Genomic DNA, 17,280 nt, shown 5'->3' with positions numbered 1-17,280 from the left:
CAATACAATTTCACTGAACAGCATCAAGCTCCTGTGTGCGACTCCTTTTTCTTCTTCACGCTACAGGGCAAGAGTCAGGAGGCCGTGCAGCTGCCCCTCTACCTGGAGGGACACTTCATCGAGATGCTGCACGACAACCGACAGTACACCGTGGCCGACATCTGCCGCTGCTTCCCGCTGCCGTTCAACGTCAAGGTGAACAGACTGGACGGACTGGAGGCCTATTATTATTATTATTATTATTGTTGTTGTTGTTGTTTTTTATAATTATTTATATTGTTAATTATATAATATATAATTATATATAATTAGATTATATAATATATAATATATAATTATATGAATTATATTATTTTATAGTAATAATAATTGTTATTATTATTATTAGTAGTAGTAGTAGTATTATTAATACGAATAATAATAAGCAATATCAAATCAAATCAAACCCAGGTGTCGGTGCGCGACCTGTCGGCGAAGGAGGACGTGCTGGCGGCGGCGTCGGGGCTGCAGGTGGAGGAGGAGATCTCGGAGCCGTACCTGCAGGTGTCCGCACTGGACGCGCCGCACCTGAGCTGGGAGGTGCCGGCCAACCGTCTCCTCGGCAACGTGACTGTGCAGCTGCAGGAGAAGTGGCAGCAGGACGAGGGCGTCACCATGGCAACGGCAGCGTTGGGGGCGTTGGGGACGCGGGTGGACGTCGATGACTCAATGAATGCTGAGACAGCTCTTGCTGCTGCAGCTGGCGGCGTCACGCTGCACGCGGTGGTGGAGGAGATAGGGGAGGACTGTTACTACACCCTGCGCAGGTACGCAGCGGCTTGCAGCCTACAGCCCCCGCCGCGGCCCCCCAAGACCTTCCGACGGCACAGTGACGCTGCAGCGGCTACAGCGACCGCAGCAACGACAACGCGCTCCCTCCGGGTGAAGCCGCCGCGACCCAACAAGCCCGGCAGCAGAGCCACATCACCAAAGGTCAGTGATTTAAGCTGGGGGGGGATGGAAGCCGCCGTGGCCCAACAAGCCCGGCAACAGAGCCACATCACCAAAAGTCAGTGATTTAAGCTGGGGGGGAGCCGTGGCCTAACCGCATGAATAGACCAGGCGGCGCGATGCGATTCAAGCGACAAAGTGCAGCAGCAAGCGATACGAGCGATTGAAGAGACTAGAGTATGTCCGTACAGGCAGAAGGCAAAGCATCCAAACATTCCCATTGGCTGTGGTCACTGACCTCTATACCAGTGGTTCTTAACCTTTTTTTCTTGAAGCACCCCCTAACCTGTGCCCAAGAAAAGCAGCGCACCCCCAACTTAAGCGTCTACGCATCACGCGTGTATACGCACTAAAAAAATATTTGAGTGATTCATTACAATAATTCTAGCTTTAGACATTAATCAATACTTTAATGACTTAATATGGGGACCAAAACATGTTTTAATTTGGTCTTGAGTTGGCCTAATTATAACGTTTGGAAGCAGAATTTTGGTCACAACCTCAACACAAACAAAATTCCGCGCACCCCTTAAAATCTCTGGCGCACCCCCAGGGGGTGCCCGCACCCCAGGTTAAGAACCACTGCTCTATACAGTCATTGGCTGTCGCGGCTAGTCGCTGAACCGCTTCATAGAAAGTTGAAAGGATTTCAACTTCAAACTGTCGCTCTCGTCGCGCGAATCGCCTCTAGTCTCCAGAATCGCTTTTGTCGCGCTACTCAATACAAAGTCAATTACTTCCGTCACTCGCTTCGCTCATGTCGCGCTTGATCTATTTGTGCGGTAAAGGTTAGAGAGTTGGTCTTTCAATCTAGGGGTTACAGGTTCGAATCCCCAATACCCAATTTTACCATGTCAAGCCAAGGCCCCTCTTTTGGCAGGTTTTTGTCTGTCAGACGGGGCAAAAACGTTCAGTGATTTAGACCAGGGGTTACCGAACTTTACCATTTCGAGCCAAGCCACCTCAGTCCATATACAGGTACCAGTAGATTCTAGACAGCATTTTGTCTGTCAATGGGGGCAAAAAAACATTCAGTGATTTAAGTCAGGGGTTACGAAGCTTTACCATGTCAAGCCAAGCCACCCCCACATACCAGTAGATTTTAGGGAGGTATTTGTCTGTCAGAGGGGGGAACACTGTCAGTGATTAAACCAGGGGTTACTAAACCCATTTCAAGCCAAGGTATCTCCATATACCAGTAGATTCTTGGGAGGTTTTTGTCTGTCAATGGGGGCAATAACTGTCAGTGATTTTAGGCCATGGGTTACCAAACTTTAACACCAACTTTGCCAAGGCCCCGATATACCAGCACATTCTAGCACGCCTATCTGTAGAGCCACCTCACCAAAAAGTGTGTGTGTGTGTGTGTGTGTGTGTGTGTGTGTGTGTGTGTGTGTGTGTGTGTGTGTGTGTGTGTGTGTGTGTGTGTGGTGGGGGGGATTTCCCAGGACACGGAATGAAGGAAGCCCTTGCTTTCAAGCAAAAGAATTGATAATTATGAAGTGTGTGTTCAGGTGTTTGGTTAGCCAGTACAGAGGTGGCAACAGTGTCAGTGGTCGAGGACAAGGTTATGGAACTACCATGACAGGCCAAGCCCCCCCCATATAGGCTACCACTACTAGGCTACCTCTGTGTGTGTCGGAAAGGTTCAGCAATGGACTCAAATGAAAGCCTGAAGGGTCCCCTTTCCAGTAATACCAAGCGCTATTGTATAGACCAGTGGTGTCAAACATACGGCCCGCGGGCCGCATCCGGCCCGCCAGAGGGTTCCATCCGGCCCGGAGAAAAAAAAAAAAACGTAAAAAATTTTTTTTTTAATTATTTTTTTACATTTTTTTTTTTTTAATGAAATAACCTAAATGCGCAATTACGGCCCTCGGGGCAAAATCGAGACCTGCATGACATTAACCCAATGGTCCCTCTGTTACAGTGCATATACAGTGAGTCCAATATGTATTTGATCCCTTGCTGATTTTGTTGGTTTGCCTACTAACAAAGACATGATCAGTCAATAAATGTTATGATAATATGTATTCTAATATGGAGAGACAGAATATCAAAAAGAAAATCAAGAAATTAACTGAAGAGAATATATGTGAATTTATTTCCATTTCATCGAGCAAAATAAGTATTTGATCCCCTGCCAACTGATTACAGTTCCGGGCCCACAGACCAGATGGGCACTTCCGATCAACTTGTCATCTGAATTAAAGACACCTGTACATACTAACATGCATAAAAGACACATTGAATCAGCAGAATCAGTCCATAGTATGAGTGAATCAGTCACACTCCAACCTCACCAGCATGGGAAAGACCAAAGAGTGGTCAAATGATATCAGGGACACGATTTTAGACCTGAACAAAGATTAAATGGGCTGCAAAGCCACAAGAAAGAGACTGGGTATTAATGACCCAGCTGTTGATGCATTTCTTCCAAAATGTGAGGAATACAAAATTACTATCCATCAGCCTGTCTGGGGTTCTATACAAGATTTGACCTTTTGTAGGGATTTGATAATCATGAGAACAGAAAGAAATCACCCTAGAGCTATACGGTATGAACTAGGCAATGATATCAAAGCTACTGACCAAAATCACTGAGAAAACTACTGGTAGCACTTAATGCCACAGAGGTTTAAAATCCTGTAGTGCACACATGGTACCTTTACTTCAGAAGGAACCTGTGCAGTCCCACTTGAGGTTTGCCAACGGACATCAGACTGATTTAGGATATGATAAGGAGGTGCTGTAGTCAGATGAAACCAAAATCAAGATATTTGGCATTATCACAATTCAATGTGTTTTGAGAAAGAGTACTACTGTCTATGATCCCAAGAACACCCTCCTCACCATCATGCATGAAAGTGGTATCATTATGGTTTGAGGGTGTGTGTGTGGCCAAGGCACAGGACAACTTCACATCGTCAACGAATGGATGGAGGGAGACATGTAATGTGCAATCCTGAGTGCAAACGTCCTTCCCTCCACCACTACACTGAAGGGTGGGCCATTTTTGGATCTCCCAACATGACAATAATACACAACATACAGTCAAAGCAACGAAGGAGTGGCTCAATAAGAAGCATATTAAAGTCGTGAAGTGTCCTAGACAGTCTCCAAATATTAACCCTATAGTCATTCTATGGAGAGAACTGAACCTCCCATTTGCCAAGCTACAGCCACAAACTATTAATGTTTTAGAGATAATGTGCAAAGAAAAATGGGCAAAAATATTTTCTACTATATGCACAAACATTATCATCAACTAAAAGAAGCACCTGACCTCAGTGCTAGACAAATAGGGCTTTGCCACAAAGCACTTTATCTTCTTTAGCTAGAGGGGTCAAATACTTATTTGCCTAAATTAAATACAAATGAATTAAAATATATTATTTTAAGTTATTTTCTGGAATTTATTTTTGATATTCTGTCTCTCCATGTTTGAATACATATTATCATAAATTTATAGACTGATCATGTCTTTATTAGTGGGCAAACCGGCAAAATCAGAAAGGGATCAAATACATATTGGACTCACTGTATGTAGTAAAGTGCACATCACACTTCTATTATAAAAAGTGAATTTGTACTGTAACAGGCATTTGATAAAGCTCATATATTATAGACCTCATATATAGAGATAAAATGTTAATACTTCTTATTCGTATTGTATTGCTATTGGTTGTAATTAAATAATAAATATAATTGGATTTGTATTGGTTCCTATTAAGCTCAAACTGGAAACGGGATGTTAGAATGAGTGAAAATGCAGGAAATTACTAGCCTGGGAGTACCCATGCTGCCTTGCGCATTCTTTTCGAATTAAAGTGATATGTGTATCTGAAATGTCTGTAACAATGCAATGATTGTAAATGTCAGTCGTGCTAGGCATGCATACTGTAACACTACTGTGACATGTGGCTGTGTGTAATGTACAAGCTCTGAGGACCAGCATGGATTGTAGTATTACATTTATATCATGTCATGTACTTGGGAGTGTACTGTAAATATACTTCAAGCATACCTGTTATATATTTACAATACTTAATATGATATACTTTTTACAGACTTAAAATGTTCCAATGTAGTCCAAAGAAGCATGAAGTTAATATACTTTTATTGAACTTCTAGTAACAATAAAATGTTATAGAAGTGTACTCAAGCACACTCCTAATGCCATACGAATGCATGAAAAGCGTGTTTGGAGCATACTTTCAAAAGTATGCTTGTAGTGCACTTAAAGTTGTCCAAAAGCGGTGCCAATTTAGCATCCTCAGTGTGCTGCAAGTGTGCTGAAGTACTGCTTTAGTAGTGCTTCAGCGCACTAATAGTGCAATGAAGCGCACTTTAAATCGCCGAAAATAGTACACTTTGTACTAAGTACGGTCAAAAAAAGTGCACTTTAAGTATATGGGTTTTTCACCTGGGTTAAAACGTGATAGTACCGAACACTAATCCTCTGCTTTACGTTTTTTTTTTTTTTTACTAATGCGGCCAGCTTGAGGTCCACATGGGTTGTATGCGGCCCCCGGACCAAAATGAGTTTGACACCCCTGGTATAGACTACTGACAATACCCCTGAAATGAGCCTGAACTACACATGCATCCGAATTCAAAAATGGAATTTAATAGAGGGGGGTAGTAACTTCAAGAACAGAAAAAAGGGTTTTCGCTACCATCCCAAAACTGCTATCAGGCTTTTTCTAGTAGTGGGGGGATATACCTTACCAAAAAAAATGTTAGCATTCCTCCCCCCAGATGGCACCGGTCAACCCCTCTGGCTCACGGACTATATGGAACTACCATGACAGGCCAAGCCCCTCCATATAGGTTACCACTACTAGATTTTATCTATGCCCCAAACCTTTTTCCAGGAAGAATTCATGACCCAAGTCAACAGACGTGATTTGTAAATCACAAAATAATACAGATATAATGCTCACCAGAACATTAAGGAGGACATTGACAAAATCAGTGCATGTAGTAGTAGTGATGGACTTGAAATTGTAAGACTGCCCCCATACCAAGCATCAAGGGCAATACGTTGGGTCCTGCTGCCCTCTTGTGGTCGTCTGTATGTACGGCAACATGTTTGTGTACCTACTACCTTCCTCAGTCATTCATCAGGTCACAAAGCTCCGTTGTACGTGTGTATGGCAGTATTTTTTTCTTTTTTAAATCATTGACAGCAGTACATTGTCAATGGTTTTGAATTCAATAATGATTGCAACTGTGACATGACATTTTTCAATGCAAAATTATGTGGACAATTATAAAACACTGCAAATCAGTAGCAAGCAATTTGATGAAGAGACTGGCTGGCCATCACATTAGATGCGCCCTGATGTTTGAGTCTGGATCAGGAGATCATGGAGCTGTTTTCATTTTAGGGCCTCTTCAAATGTAAAATAGTCCTCCAAGGGCCGTACCATGAACACAAACCAGGATTTCCCCCTACACTTTAGGCCTATATTGTTGAAGGGGGCCACCTTTACAATAGACCTCACCTTTACTAGGCCCCCTGAAAATATAACTGAATTTATATTGCAAATGTCATTTCTGAGATCCCTTTGCAAAACATGTCATATTTCATGTGCAACTACATGACATTAATATTCTATAGGGGCCGGAGAGGACGACCTCAGGGGCCGGTAATGGCAGACGAGGGGCTCTGCAGACTGCAGCTCTACATGAGCTTCAAGTGATACTGTCCCATTTTTGGTAATAAGCATATTTTACACCTCCCCTTGAGTTAAATCAGTGTTTCCCAACCAGGGGTACGTGTACCACTAGGGGTACGCGAGCACGCCTCAGGGGGTGTGTGTGTGAGTGAGTGGGGTATTCGTCATAGGGCAAAAAGGCTTTGGGGGTATGCAGGACAAAAAAGGTTGGAAAACACTGAGTTAAATAATAGGGTTTTACCGTTCTCCTGTACTTTCAACCGTTCTCTGGGTATGGCAGTGCAGATTTTACCTTCATGCTAGCAGTTAACATTGAGTCCTATGAGACCAGCTAGCAGCTAACTGGTCACATAGGACTCAATGTTAACTGCTAGCTTGGAGGTAAAATTTGCACTGCCATAGCTACAAAACGGTTGAAAGTACAAGAAACCCGTAAAACCCTATTATTTAACTCAAGGGGAGGTGTAAAATAAGCTTATTACCAAAAATGGGACAGTATCACTTTCAATATCATGCAGTTGGGCGGGGGCCTTTGGCATGCTTATGATAAGGCAAGGTGGCCATTGCTTCAAGAAATAAAAAGTCTAAGAAAATCTGGTCTTCATCAAGTTTTAATTAGTTTAATACAAGGACTACTGTACATCAAACTGGTATTGGCAGGCAATCTTAGAATCTGGCTGTATGTCACATTTCCAATTTCATATCCACCCTAATTCCAGACCTTTACTTGCCACATACCAGGGGTGGGGAACCTATGTCTCGAGGGCCATTTGCGGACCTTGAAGCCGTTTTATCTGGCCCCCGTTTTATCTGGCCCCCGATATAATTTCAATGTTATGCAGCTTCACATGACATTTTGTAAAGGAAATTCCATTTGCAATACAATTAAGCTCTATTCAGGGGACCTAGAGGTGGGGTCTGTTGTAAGGGTGGCTGTCATCAATATAGGCCTAAAGTGCAAGGGGGGAAATCCTGGTTAGTGGTCTTAGTACAGCCCTTGGAGGACGTGTACGGCCCTTGGAGCAGTGGCCCTTCGAATGAAAAAGTTTAATACAAGGACTACTGTACAGCAAACTGTTATTGGCAGGCAATCTTTCAAACTCAAATTGACAGAGGGCCAAAATCAGAATCTGGAGCGAAGTCGCGGGCCAAAAACAATATTTTTTTTACAAAAATTGATGAAAATTGCTCATGTTTAAATTCATGTTTAAACAGATTTCCATTATAGTTGAAATTTGCCTACACATTCTGTTGCATTTGAGTGCATTGTTTCAATGGCTGCCCTGGGTCCACTCATATATTCCTGTGATATACGAATTTTCATGCTCAAATCTTAATATGCAATACAGTTATGGTGTATGTGGGCCAACTGTGAAACACATTTGAAATGATCTCGCAGGCCAAATAAAATGGCTCCGCGGGCCAAATTTGGCCCCCGGGCCTGAGTTTGACATCCCTGGACTACTGTGTATCAAACTGTTATTGGCAGGCAATCTTATTATGTGGCTGTATATGCACCCTAATTCAAGACCTTTACTTGTCATATTATATTCTGTCATCTCAGCAACTAACAGCTTTGTTTCCATCAACTCAGACTCCGGTTCCAGACCACAGTGGTTCCTCAAAGCCAGACCTGGCGGTGAGAAGTGAGAGCTTTTCCATGCAGAAGAGGAAAACTATAGCAGGGACTAGCCAAAGACCCTCTCTACCTCCTTTCACCCTGCCCAGGACCATCAAAGGTTTGCTTATCTTTTCAAAATTATTAAATTAAACAATGTTAACATTTTTGTTTTCCAGAAGAAGTGTTTTTTTCTAATGTAAGTCATGTGTTTAATTTCATTTGAACTAGTTCCTCGTGAGATTTAAGATTCCAAGATTTAAATTCCAAGATTCAAGATTCGCTTTTTTACATTGTCATTACACTGCTGTGTAATGAGAGTGAATTTCTTTGTGTTTTAGCTGCTATTTATTATTACCATTTTTTATTTTTCTGTTTGTTAAACCCGTTCCAGTTGCCGCGGTGACAAAAGTGGACATCCCTGAGGACACGGTAATGGATGACACTGTGGATGACGATGACCCACATGACTATGAGTACATCGATGAGGAGGAACTCGAATTCATTAGGAGAAAGTTCCACGAGGACGCAGTTATACGTAAGACAGTCAAAGGAAAGCCAAGTACCTTTTGACAGCACAGAGTGCATTTGGATAATCTGGAGGCTGAGAGAAGCAAGAATGTACCAAAGGGATCACTTGATGCAATAATTTATCATTTTCTTCATATACTGTACCTAATGAACACATGCGTGTACTGTATAAAAATATATATCTGCCTGGTGTGTAAAAACTGTATTTTACTGTTTTTTATATCATATTCCTCAGCTATTTGTGAAATTTGTGGGGGAAATTAAATGTGAAAATGTACACATGACCAACGTTTGGTGGAAAGTACATTTATTAATAAAATCATGGGATTTGCCAATGTGGCATGTGATATCAAAGATTAAGGAAGATGGATAATCGAGAATGGACGCTGGAATGCATTGGTATCCTCACAATAAACACATACAGTGTTAATTCAACACTTAAATCGAGTCGATTTAACATCTTCTAGATTGTATTTTGTCCCGGAGTACTCTAAATGTTGGATCCAATGTTGGACCCAATCCAAATCCAATGCTGGGCTGAGTTTCTCAAAAGAGAAATGGTTAGCCTGTTAGCAACTTCAGTAGTTGTCAATGGGAAAATGCATTGAAAACAACAAATTAGCTAATGTAGTAAGCAACTTTGGTTTCGAGAAATTCACCCCTGTTTTGTTTTTATAATTTTGCTGCGCTTGTATCCATGTGTCCTGGAGTCGTCATGTCCCTGTGTCCTTGTGCACTTGTATCCTCGTCTCCTTGTGCACTTGTATCCTTGTCTCCTAGCGCACTTGTATCCTCATCTCTTTCTTGTGCGCTTGTGTCGTCATCACGTCGTCGTCACAGCCTCAGCAGGAGGTGGCCATCTCGGTGAGAATGGAGAGCAGGCCCGAGACGGCAAATTTGGGGTTGAGCACCAGGTCATCCAGGAGCGCTCTGCCCTTCTCCCTTGCGGAGTCCGAACACATGGCACTCTGCCACATACGCACCAGAGTACCACCTAGACGGCCAGGGAAAGGAGAGGAGACATTCAAGAGTGTTAGAGGGATGCCTCATCAGAGTGGACATTAGGCAAATATGCCCTACAAAGACAAAGTGCAGTAACTACGCCAACATTGAAACGGTGAAAAATGCCTTCCAAGCCTTTGTTAGGAGGTTGACTTAATCTCAATTCTAAATCCCCTTACCCAGGAGGTTGTTGATGCAAGCCAACCAACCTAGATGTCAATTCTATTATTTCGGCTTACCCAGGAGGTTGTTGATGCTAACCTAACTGGCTAGATGTCAATTCTATTATTTCGGCTTACCCAGGACGTGGTTGATGCAAGCCAACCAACCTAACTGGCTAGATATCAATTCTATTATTTCCGCTCACCCAGGAGGTTGTTGATGCTAACCTAACTGGCTAGATCTTAATTCGGTAACACTTTAGGGATTTTAGGGATACATCTATAAGCACTGATACATACAATGTTAATGCCTGCATAACTAACTTGTAAGGCATGTACTAAGCAAATGCTAAGGCCTACTAGGTCCTTACTAAGGTTAAATTAGTAATAAATCCCTTATTGTGCATGAACAAGACATTTGCGAATACATGCCTAGCAAATGTTTGATTTTGCATTGTACATGCCTTACAAGTTACTTATACAGGAACATTGTATGTATTAGAGCTAATAAATGTATCCCTAAAATAAAGTGTTGCCCTTAATTCTATTATTTCGACTTACCCAGGAGGTTGTTGATGCTAACCTAACCGGCTAGATCTCAATTCTATTATTTCGACTTACCCAGGAGGTTGTTGATGCTAACCTAACTGGCTAGATCTTAATTCTATTATTTCGACTTACCCAGGAGGTTGTTGATGCTAACCTAACTGGCTAGATCTTAATTCTATTATTTCGGCTTACCCAGGAGGTTGTTGATGCTAACCTAACTGGCTAGATCTTAATTCTATTATTTCGGCTTACCCAGGAGGTTGTTGATGCTGTTCATCCAGCCGAAGATGTAGAGCGTGTGGTTCTCCTCGGCGCTCAGGTCAGAGATGTTGGGCGGGTTGTCCTGGGCGGTCAGCACGCGGCTGGGCAGCGGCGACATGAACTGCACCGACTTGTCCAGGCCGGAGTGGAAGTAGGCGGCGCTCACGTAGTTGGCCGAGTTGATCCAGCTCTGGGCGAAGGAAGTCTCGGGACTGGAGTAGGCCGCCTTCCTGTAAAGGGAAGCGGCACAGGGGTGAAAGGTCAACAGGGGGAAATGATGCAATACAACAGTGTTTCTCAACAGGGGTGCCGGGGCACCCTGGGGTGCCGCGGGCCCCCCTCAGGTGTGCCGCAGAAACGTGGCTGATAAATAAATTATGTAATATAAAACATATTTGTCTAAATTGATACGTTAATGCTAGTCAGTGAAATCTTTCACCTGCCATAAAGTAAATATAGGTCGCCCCAGTCAGCTGCAACTTCGAACGTAGGTCATGTGACGTCTCCAAATGTGTTACTTTTCTAAGTTTGTGTGGTATCGGATGCGATGCCATGTTACGGCTTGTGGGTTTGGGGTGCCTTGAAATTTTTCATGAATTGAAAGGGTGCCTCGCCTAAAAAAAGGTTGAGAAACACTGCAATACAATAGGATATTGTCAGTGTTCACTGTCATCTCAGGGCTGGAGTAGGCCTTCTTCCTTTAAAGGGACACTGTGTGAGATTTTTAGTTGTTTATTTCCAGAATCCATGCTACTCATTCACTACTGTTACCTTTTTCATGAATACTTCCACCATCAAATTCTAAGTATTCATTAAGACAGGAAAAATTGCACTTTTCATACATGAAAAGGGGGATCTTCTCCATGGTTCGCCATTTTGAATTTCCAGAAATAGCCATTTTTAGCTGCAAAAAAGACTGTACTTGGGCCATACTAGAAAATATTGGTAACACTTTATTTTAGGGATACATCTATTAGCACTAATACATACAATGTTAATGCCTGCATAAGTAACTTGTAAGGAGTGTACTAGGCAAACGCTAAGGCCTACTAGGTCCTTACTAAGGTTAAATTGGTAATAAATCCCTTATTGTGCATGAACAAGACATTTGCGAATACATGCCTAACAAATGTTTGATTTTGCTTTGTACATGCCTTACAAGTTACTTATACAGGAACATTGTATGTATTAGTGCTAATAGATGTATCCCTACAATAAAGTGTTACCAAAATGTTGGTTTATTTCTCAGTAAACTTTCATGAAAATATCAAATTTGTCAACCCAGTTTCAATGAGCAGCATAGTACCTTTTTTGACCATTTCCTGCACAGTGTCCCTTTAAGGTAAATTGTCTGGTAATGAAAAATGCTTCGAATGGGATTGGAACCTGCAACCCTCTGATCTAAAGCCCATCTCCTTAACCACTACGTAGGTCTAAAGCCCATCTCCTTAACCACTACGTAGGTCTAAAGCCCATCTCCTTAACCACTACGTAGGTCACGGCTGCCCCAAGTAGTACTATATATTACTGTACCTGGGAGACCAGGTTGTGGTAGCCCACATGGGCAAATGGAACATCTCTCTCTCTCTACTCTCTCTGATATTACTGTACCTGGGAGACCAGGTTGTGGTAGCCCACATGGGCAAATGGAACATCTCTCTCTCTCTACTCTCTCTGATATTACTGTACCTGGGAGACCAGGTTGTGGTAGCCCACATGGGCAAATGGAACATCTCTCTCTCTCTCTACTCTCTCTGATATTACTGTACCTGGGAGACCAGGTTGTGGTAGCCCACATGGGCAAATGGAACATCTCTCTCTCTCTCTACTCTCTCTGATATTACTGTACCTGGGAGACCAGGTTGTGGTAGCCCACATGGGCAAATGGAACATCTCTCTCTCTCTCTACTCTCTCTGATATTACTGTACCTGGGAGACCAGGTTGTGGTAGCCCACATGGGCAAATGGAACATCTCTCTCTCTCTCTACTCTCTCTGATATTACTGTACCTGGGAGACCAGGTTGTGGTAGCCCGCATGGGCAAATGGAACATCTCTCTCTCTCTCTACTCTCTCTGATATTACTGTACCTGGGAGACCAGGTTGTGGTAGCCCACATGGGCAAATGGAACATCTCTCTCTCTCTCTACTCTCTCTGATATTACTGTACCTGGGAGACCAGGTTGTGGTAGCCCGCATGGTGCTAAGTAGCACTATATTGCTGTACCAGGGTGGCGCTAAGTAGTAGGGCTGCACAATATTAGAAAAATATGCGATACATACATGACTGTAAACCGCGACATCGCTACTACTCATGATTTTTAATCTAAATACATTTTCCCCTCTCTACTTGCTTTACTTTAACCTTTTCACCAAATTTGCTTTTATTAAAAATTAAAAACTTTTTGCGATACGTGCATCGCAAGCCGTTATATCGCGATATCGATGCATTTTCGATATGTCGTGCAGCCCTACTAAGTAATACTATATTACTGTACCTGGGTGGTGCTAAGTAGTACTATATTACTGTACCTGGGTGGTGCTAAGTAGTACTATATTACTGTACCTGGGTGCGCAGGTTGTGGCGGCCTGCTCTAGTGATGCCTTCTGGGCGGCCCACATGGTGCTGAGGATCTGGTTCCTCTTGTCAGCGTCCGGAGCGTCAGACTCACTGGCTGTCTTCAGCGTCTGCAGCAAGCACAAGAAACAGCAATTTGCCATTAAGATACTGTACATGACATTCAGTTTTTATTCAGTAATGAAATAAGCCTATAATGAAATAAGCCTATGCATGAAGAAAATTCCTAATAGTACATAGTTCTAGCATTCTTACACAATTTTTAGACCAAGGAAAAAATGGTTGAAGTGAAAGAGTACGTGACTGAGTGAATAAGGCTAAAAGGAAAAGATGACTTCTTCTAAGTGATTTACCGTGTAAGTGACTTACAGTGAATAGCCTAAGCTAAGGCATCGTGGTTGGCTATGAAGTCAGCTTATTTTCTTTCATTTATTTGATTAGGACAAGGCACATGAATTAAACTAGTAAAAGTAAGGGGTTACTTCTATTAAGCCATTGTGTCCTGGAGACACATATATGCTGCATTCGGATTCTTGAGATTTCAGATGTTTTATTAAAAATGTGGTTACGTTAGAGCTGAATGAACACATTCTAAGGCAAAACGAGGGTCCTAGCTTTTAAATGTAACTCATGACACGTTTGTATGTGCTTCTGAGGCTGAGATATTTAGGATTTCATAGGCAGAGGGCACCCTTTCCCAAAAAGGGCTTTGGACAAAATGGGTTAAGTGAGTTAGCATATGAGGGACTTGCCGTGAAGAAGGCTAAACAAAGTAAAGGTGACTTCGGGGGCATGTCTATGTTCCCACAGCCCATTGGTCCCACAGCCCATTGGTCCCACATCTCTGAGACTTTTAACATTATTTTTTAGAGATGTGGGAACATGGAGCGGCAGGAACAAGCTGTGGGAACATTAAGCTGCGGTACCAATGGACAGTTGGAACATAGAGCTGACCCAGGTAAGACTTCGGTAGCACTTTACTTGACGCCGGTGTCATATGCATGTCATTACAGTGTCATAACAGTGTCATGGCACAGTTATGCATGTGTCATAAACATTATGTCACTTAAGGCCTACAGTCTTAAAATCTTAAAAGACCTGGACATAATGTTTATGACTTATCTATGACTGTGTCATGACACTGTAATGACATGCGTATGACACCGGCGTCAAGTAAAGTGTTACCGTGACTTCTACTAAAGTGAGTTATCGTAAACAGGACTTACAGTGAAGAAGGAGTCCCATTTGGCCATGAGGTCGGCGTGTTTGGTGGAGCAGTCCGCGTAGGACGTGCAGTAGTCCTCCGCTCCCTCAGAGGGCGCTGCCACCATGATTTTGGTGTCGGCCTGCCCGATGAGGCCAGCATGCTCCGCGGACAGGAAGGGAATCACGGACAGGAAGTAGTTCACACCTGCATGGAAGACACAAGAGGTCGTGGAAAGGATTATTATTATTATTATTATTATTATTATTATTATTATTATTTTATGTACCGTTTTTTTTTATTTCTGTTTTGAAATAATCTCAAGTGGGGGAAAAAAACTGAAAATGTGTTTATAAATGAACGATTGTTCTCAACTTGAATGAACTTTGAATGAACACAATAAAGTATTTAAAAAAAGAGGCCGTGGAAAGCAAAGCAAATGTGATCAATGCAGTCCTGTTCAGATGTTTTAAACAATAAAAAAAAGCATTCCTTTTGTACTTTGGATATCGTGGGGAAAAAAACCCGCAGTTCAGTCCAGTGAGAAGACAATAATCAAGCATTACTTAAAAGAATTACTTTGTACTTTTCTTCTGCGGATACTTTTACTACTACTCTCCTGTCACTACAGATATACTGTGTATTCCATGTACAATTTCATTAACATATTGGTTGCATATTTCCGTTTTTTTTATAATCCAGTAGGCCTAGCTATTTACGATGATCTGAAGAGTGTTCAATGCATTTTCAATGAAATGTAGCCTTGCCTAAATACTGTAAAATGTCTGTACCAAATAACAGCACAGCACAGCACAGCACAGCACAGCACAGCACAGCACAGCACAGCACAGCACAGCACAGCACAGCACAGCACAGCACAACACAACACAACACAACACAACACAACACAACACAACACAACACAACACAACACAACACAACACAACACAACACAACACAACGTAATACTATAACTTACATGCCCACCAGCTGCTCGGGGAGATACACATGTCTTCGCTCTCCTTGCCACATGTGGTCGCTTCAGTGGGGTCAACCAGCCGACCTGACAAGACACAACAGAAATCACTTTAATATCTTATTATGGTCACACACACATATGCTGACAAAACCATCTCTGGCAAAAGTGGCATCTATTTGGAATTTGGGAACATAAAGCTGAAATGTTTGTGACCCACTTTTGTCTTTTGGTTTGTTTCTATTTATTTCAGGCTTTTAATACAATTTCACAGATTAGCATTCAGCTCATGTGTGCAACTCCTTATTCAGCCTTTTGAATGGCAAGATGCAACTCTGCACACACACACACACACACACACACACACACACACACACACACACACACACACACACACACACACACACACACACACACACACACACACACACACACACACACCAATCTAGTCTAGCAAGAGTGGCGTCTGTCACGTCAACGTCATGGTGGTGTGTGCTTGCGTTAGCCTACCTGACTTGAGCTACGCACACACACACACACACACACACACACACACACACACACACACACACACACACACACACACACACACACACACACACACACACACACACACACACACACACACACACACACACACACACACATCTAGTCTAGGAAAAGCGTTGTGTGTGTGTGTTATTATAGTGGCGTCATGGTGGTGTGTGTTTGCGTTAGCCTACCTGACTTGAGCTTCCAGCCCAGCTGCAGGGGCAGTCCCCAGAGTGGGTTGTCATTGGCCGAGGGCCCCATGGACTTCATGTGTGGCTCGGTGCCGCTCATCAGCAGGCGGTACATGGCCATGCGCTGCGGGTACTGCCAGGGGTCGAAGGTCACCGTGCTGCCGTCCACCGCCGCCGCGGGCATCTCCGCCAGGCTCGCCGGGCACTTCTGCCACATGATGGGATAGCCTTCCTCCACCACCACGGCGGCCCGGGTCGTCGTCGGCATGGCGACAACCAGCAGGGCGAGAGCGAGAACGAGACACACGCCGGACATTGTTGAGCTGGGAGAGACAGAGAGTGTGTGAGTGTGTGTGTGGACGGCTGAGGCCTTTTATAGGCAGGGCTTTGGTGGACATTGACCGTTGAAAAGGAGGACGGGCGGGCGGGCTGGTGTGTGTGTGTCTGTGTGTGTGTGTCTGTGTGTGGGGGGGTGTGCATGTGTGTGTGTGTGTGTGTGAGAGAGAGAGGTGGTTGGGGATGGGGGTGGGGGGTTGCTCAGAGCTTATGCAAATGAAAATCCAAAACAGATCCAAAGGTATGTGTGTGTCTGTGTCTGTGTGTCTGTGTGTCTGTGTGTCTGTGTGTCTGTGTGTGTGTGTGTCTGCGCTCTCCTGCTGAGTGGCCTGAGGTGTGAATGTTCCTCGATTGCTCCTTTGCGTAATTGGTCTGGATCAAGGAATGTCAATCTTCACAGAGAAAACACAAGAAAGGTTCTCATATCATATCATATCATATCATCTAAAGTTCATCAGCAGTCCGAGTTTTAGAGGAGATTAGCTGGGGCGCTCAGATCAGCCCGGTGTTATTATTTTATAAGATGATAGCAGGACACACACACGCACACGCACACATTTTTTCATTGGCACAAGGTTATAAGACACTACGTACATCATATCATTTGAAGGTGAAGATTGTGCATATCCCAGGAAAAGATGCAAGAGTTTTGTGTGAGTGAGTGAAGAG

The 17,280-nt window shown here is 43.3% G+C and overlaps 2 protein-coding genes across 2 annotated transcripts in view; one reads left to right on the top strand and one right to left on the bottom strand.

Moving 5' to 3' along the window:
* themis (thymocyte selection associated) overlaps nt 1-9,238 on the top strand; it is a 29,515-nt gene extending 20,277 nt beyond the window's left edge. Inside the window, exons 4-7 of the mRNA XM_063223741.1 lie at nt 67-195; nt 451-972; nt 8,269-8,413; nt 8,687-9,238. Of these exons, the coding sequence (XP_063079811.1) occupies nt 67-195; nt 451-972; nt 8,269-8,413; nt 8,687-8,865 (975 nt within the window). The 3' untranslated portion in view covers nt 8,866-9,238. The remainder of the gene's footprint in view (nt 1-66; nt 196-450; nt 973-8,268; nt 8,414-8,686) is intronic.
* Nucleotides 9,110-16,618, bottom strand: leg1.1 (liver-enriched gene 1, tandem duplicate 1). The gene is made up of 6 exons (XM_063223740.1): nt 16,276-16,618; nt 15,557-15,640; nt 14,600-14,784; nt 13,362-13,483; nt 10,788-11,026; nt 9,110-9,817 (listed from the first exon to the last, which is right to left on the bottom strand). The coding sequence occupies exons 1-6, from the start codon at nt 16,589-16,591 to the stop codon at nt 9,666-9,668; spliced, it is 1,098 nt and encodes a 365-aa protein (XP_063079810.1). The 5' UTR covers nt 16,592-16,618; the 3' UTR covers nt 9,110-9,665.
* Between the last annotated feature and the right edge of the window lie 662 nt (nt 16,619-17,280).

This window comes from Engraulis encrasicolus, chromosome 18, assembly GCF_034702125.1.
Source record: "Engraulis encrasicolus isolate BLACKSEA-1 chromosome 18, IST_EnEncr_1.0, whole genome shotgun sequence".
Taxonomy (NCBI): Eukaryota; Metazoa; Chordata; class Actinopteri; order Clupeiformes; family Engraulidae; genus Engraulis; species Engraulis encrasicolus.
The sequence above is the reverse complement of the archived record's forward strand: the minus strand, read 5'-3'. Positions and strand labels throughout refer to the sequence as shown.

Bases quoted from the DNA above. Each gene is read 5' to 3' on its own strand.
- leg1.1 (XM_063223740.1), bottom strand. From the start codon at position 16,591: ATGTCCGGCGTGTGTCTCGTTCTCGCTCTCGCCCTGCTGGTTGTCGCC. The intron at 15,641-16,275 runs GTAGGCTAACGC...GTGTCTTGTCAG, and splicing joins GGGCTGGAAGCTCAAGTCAG to GTCGGCTGGTTGACCCCACT. The intron at 11,027-13,361 runs GTACAGTAATAT...TTCCCTTTACAG, and splicing joins GCCACAACCTGCGCACCCAG to GAAGGCGGCCTACTCCAGTC.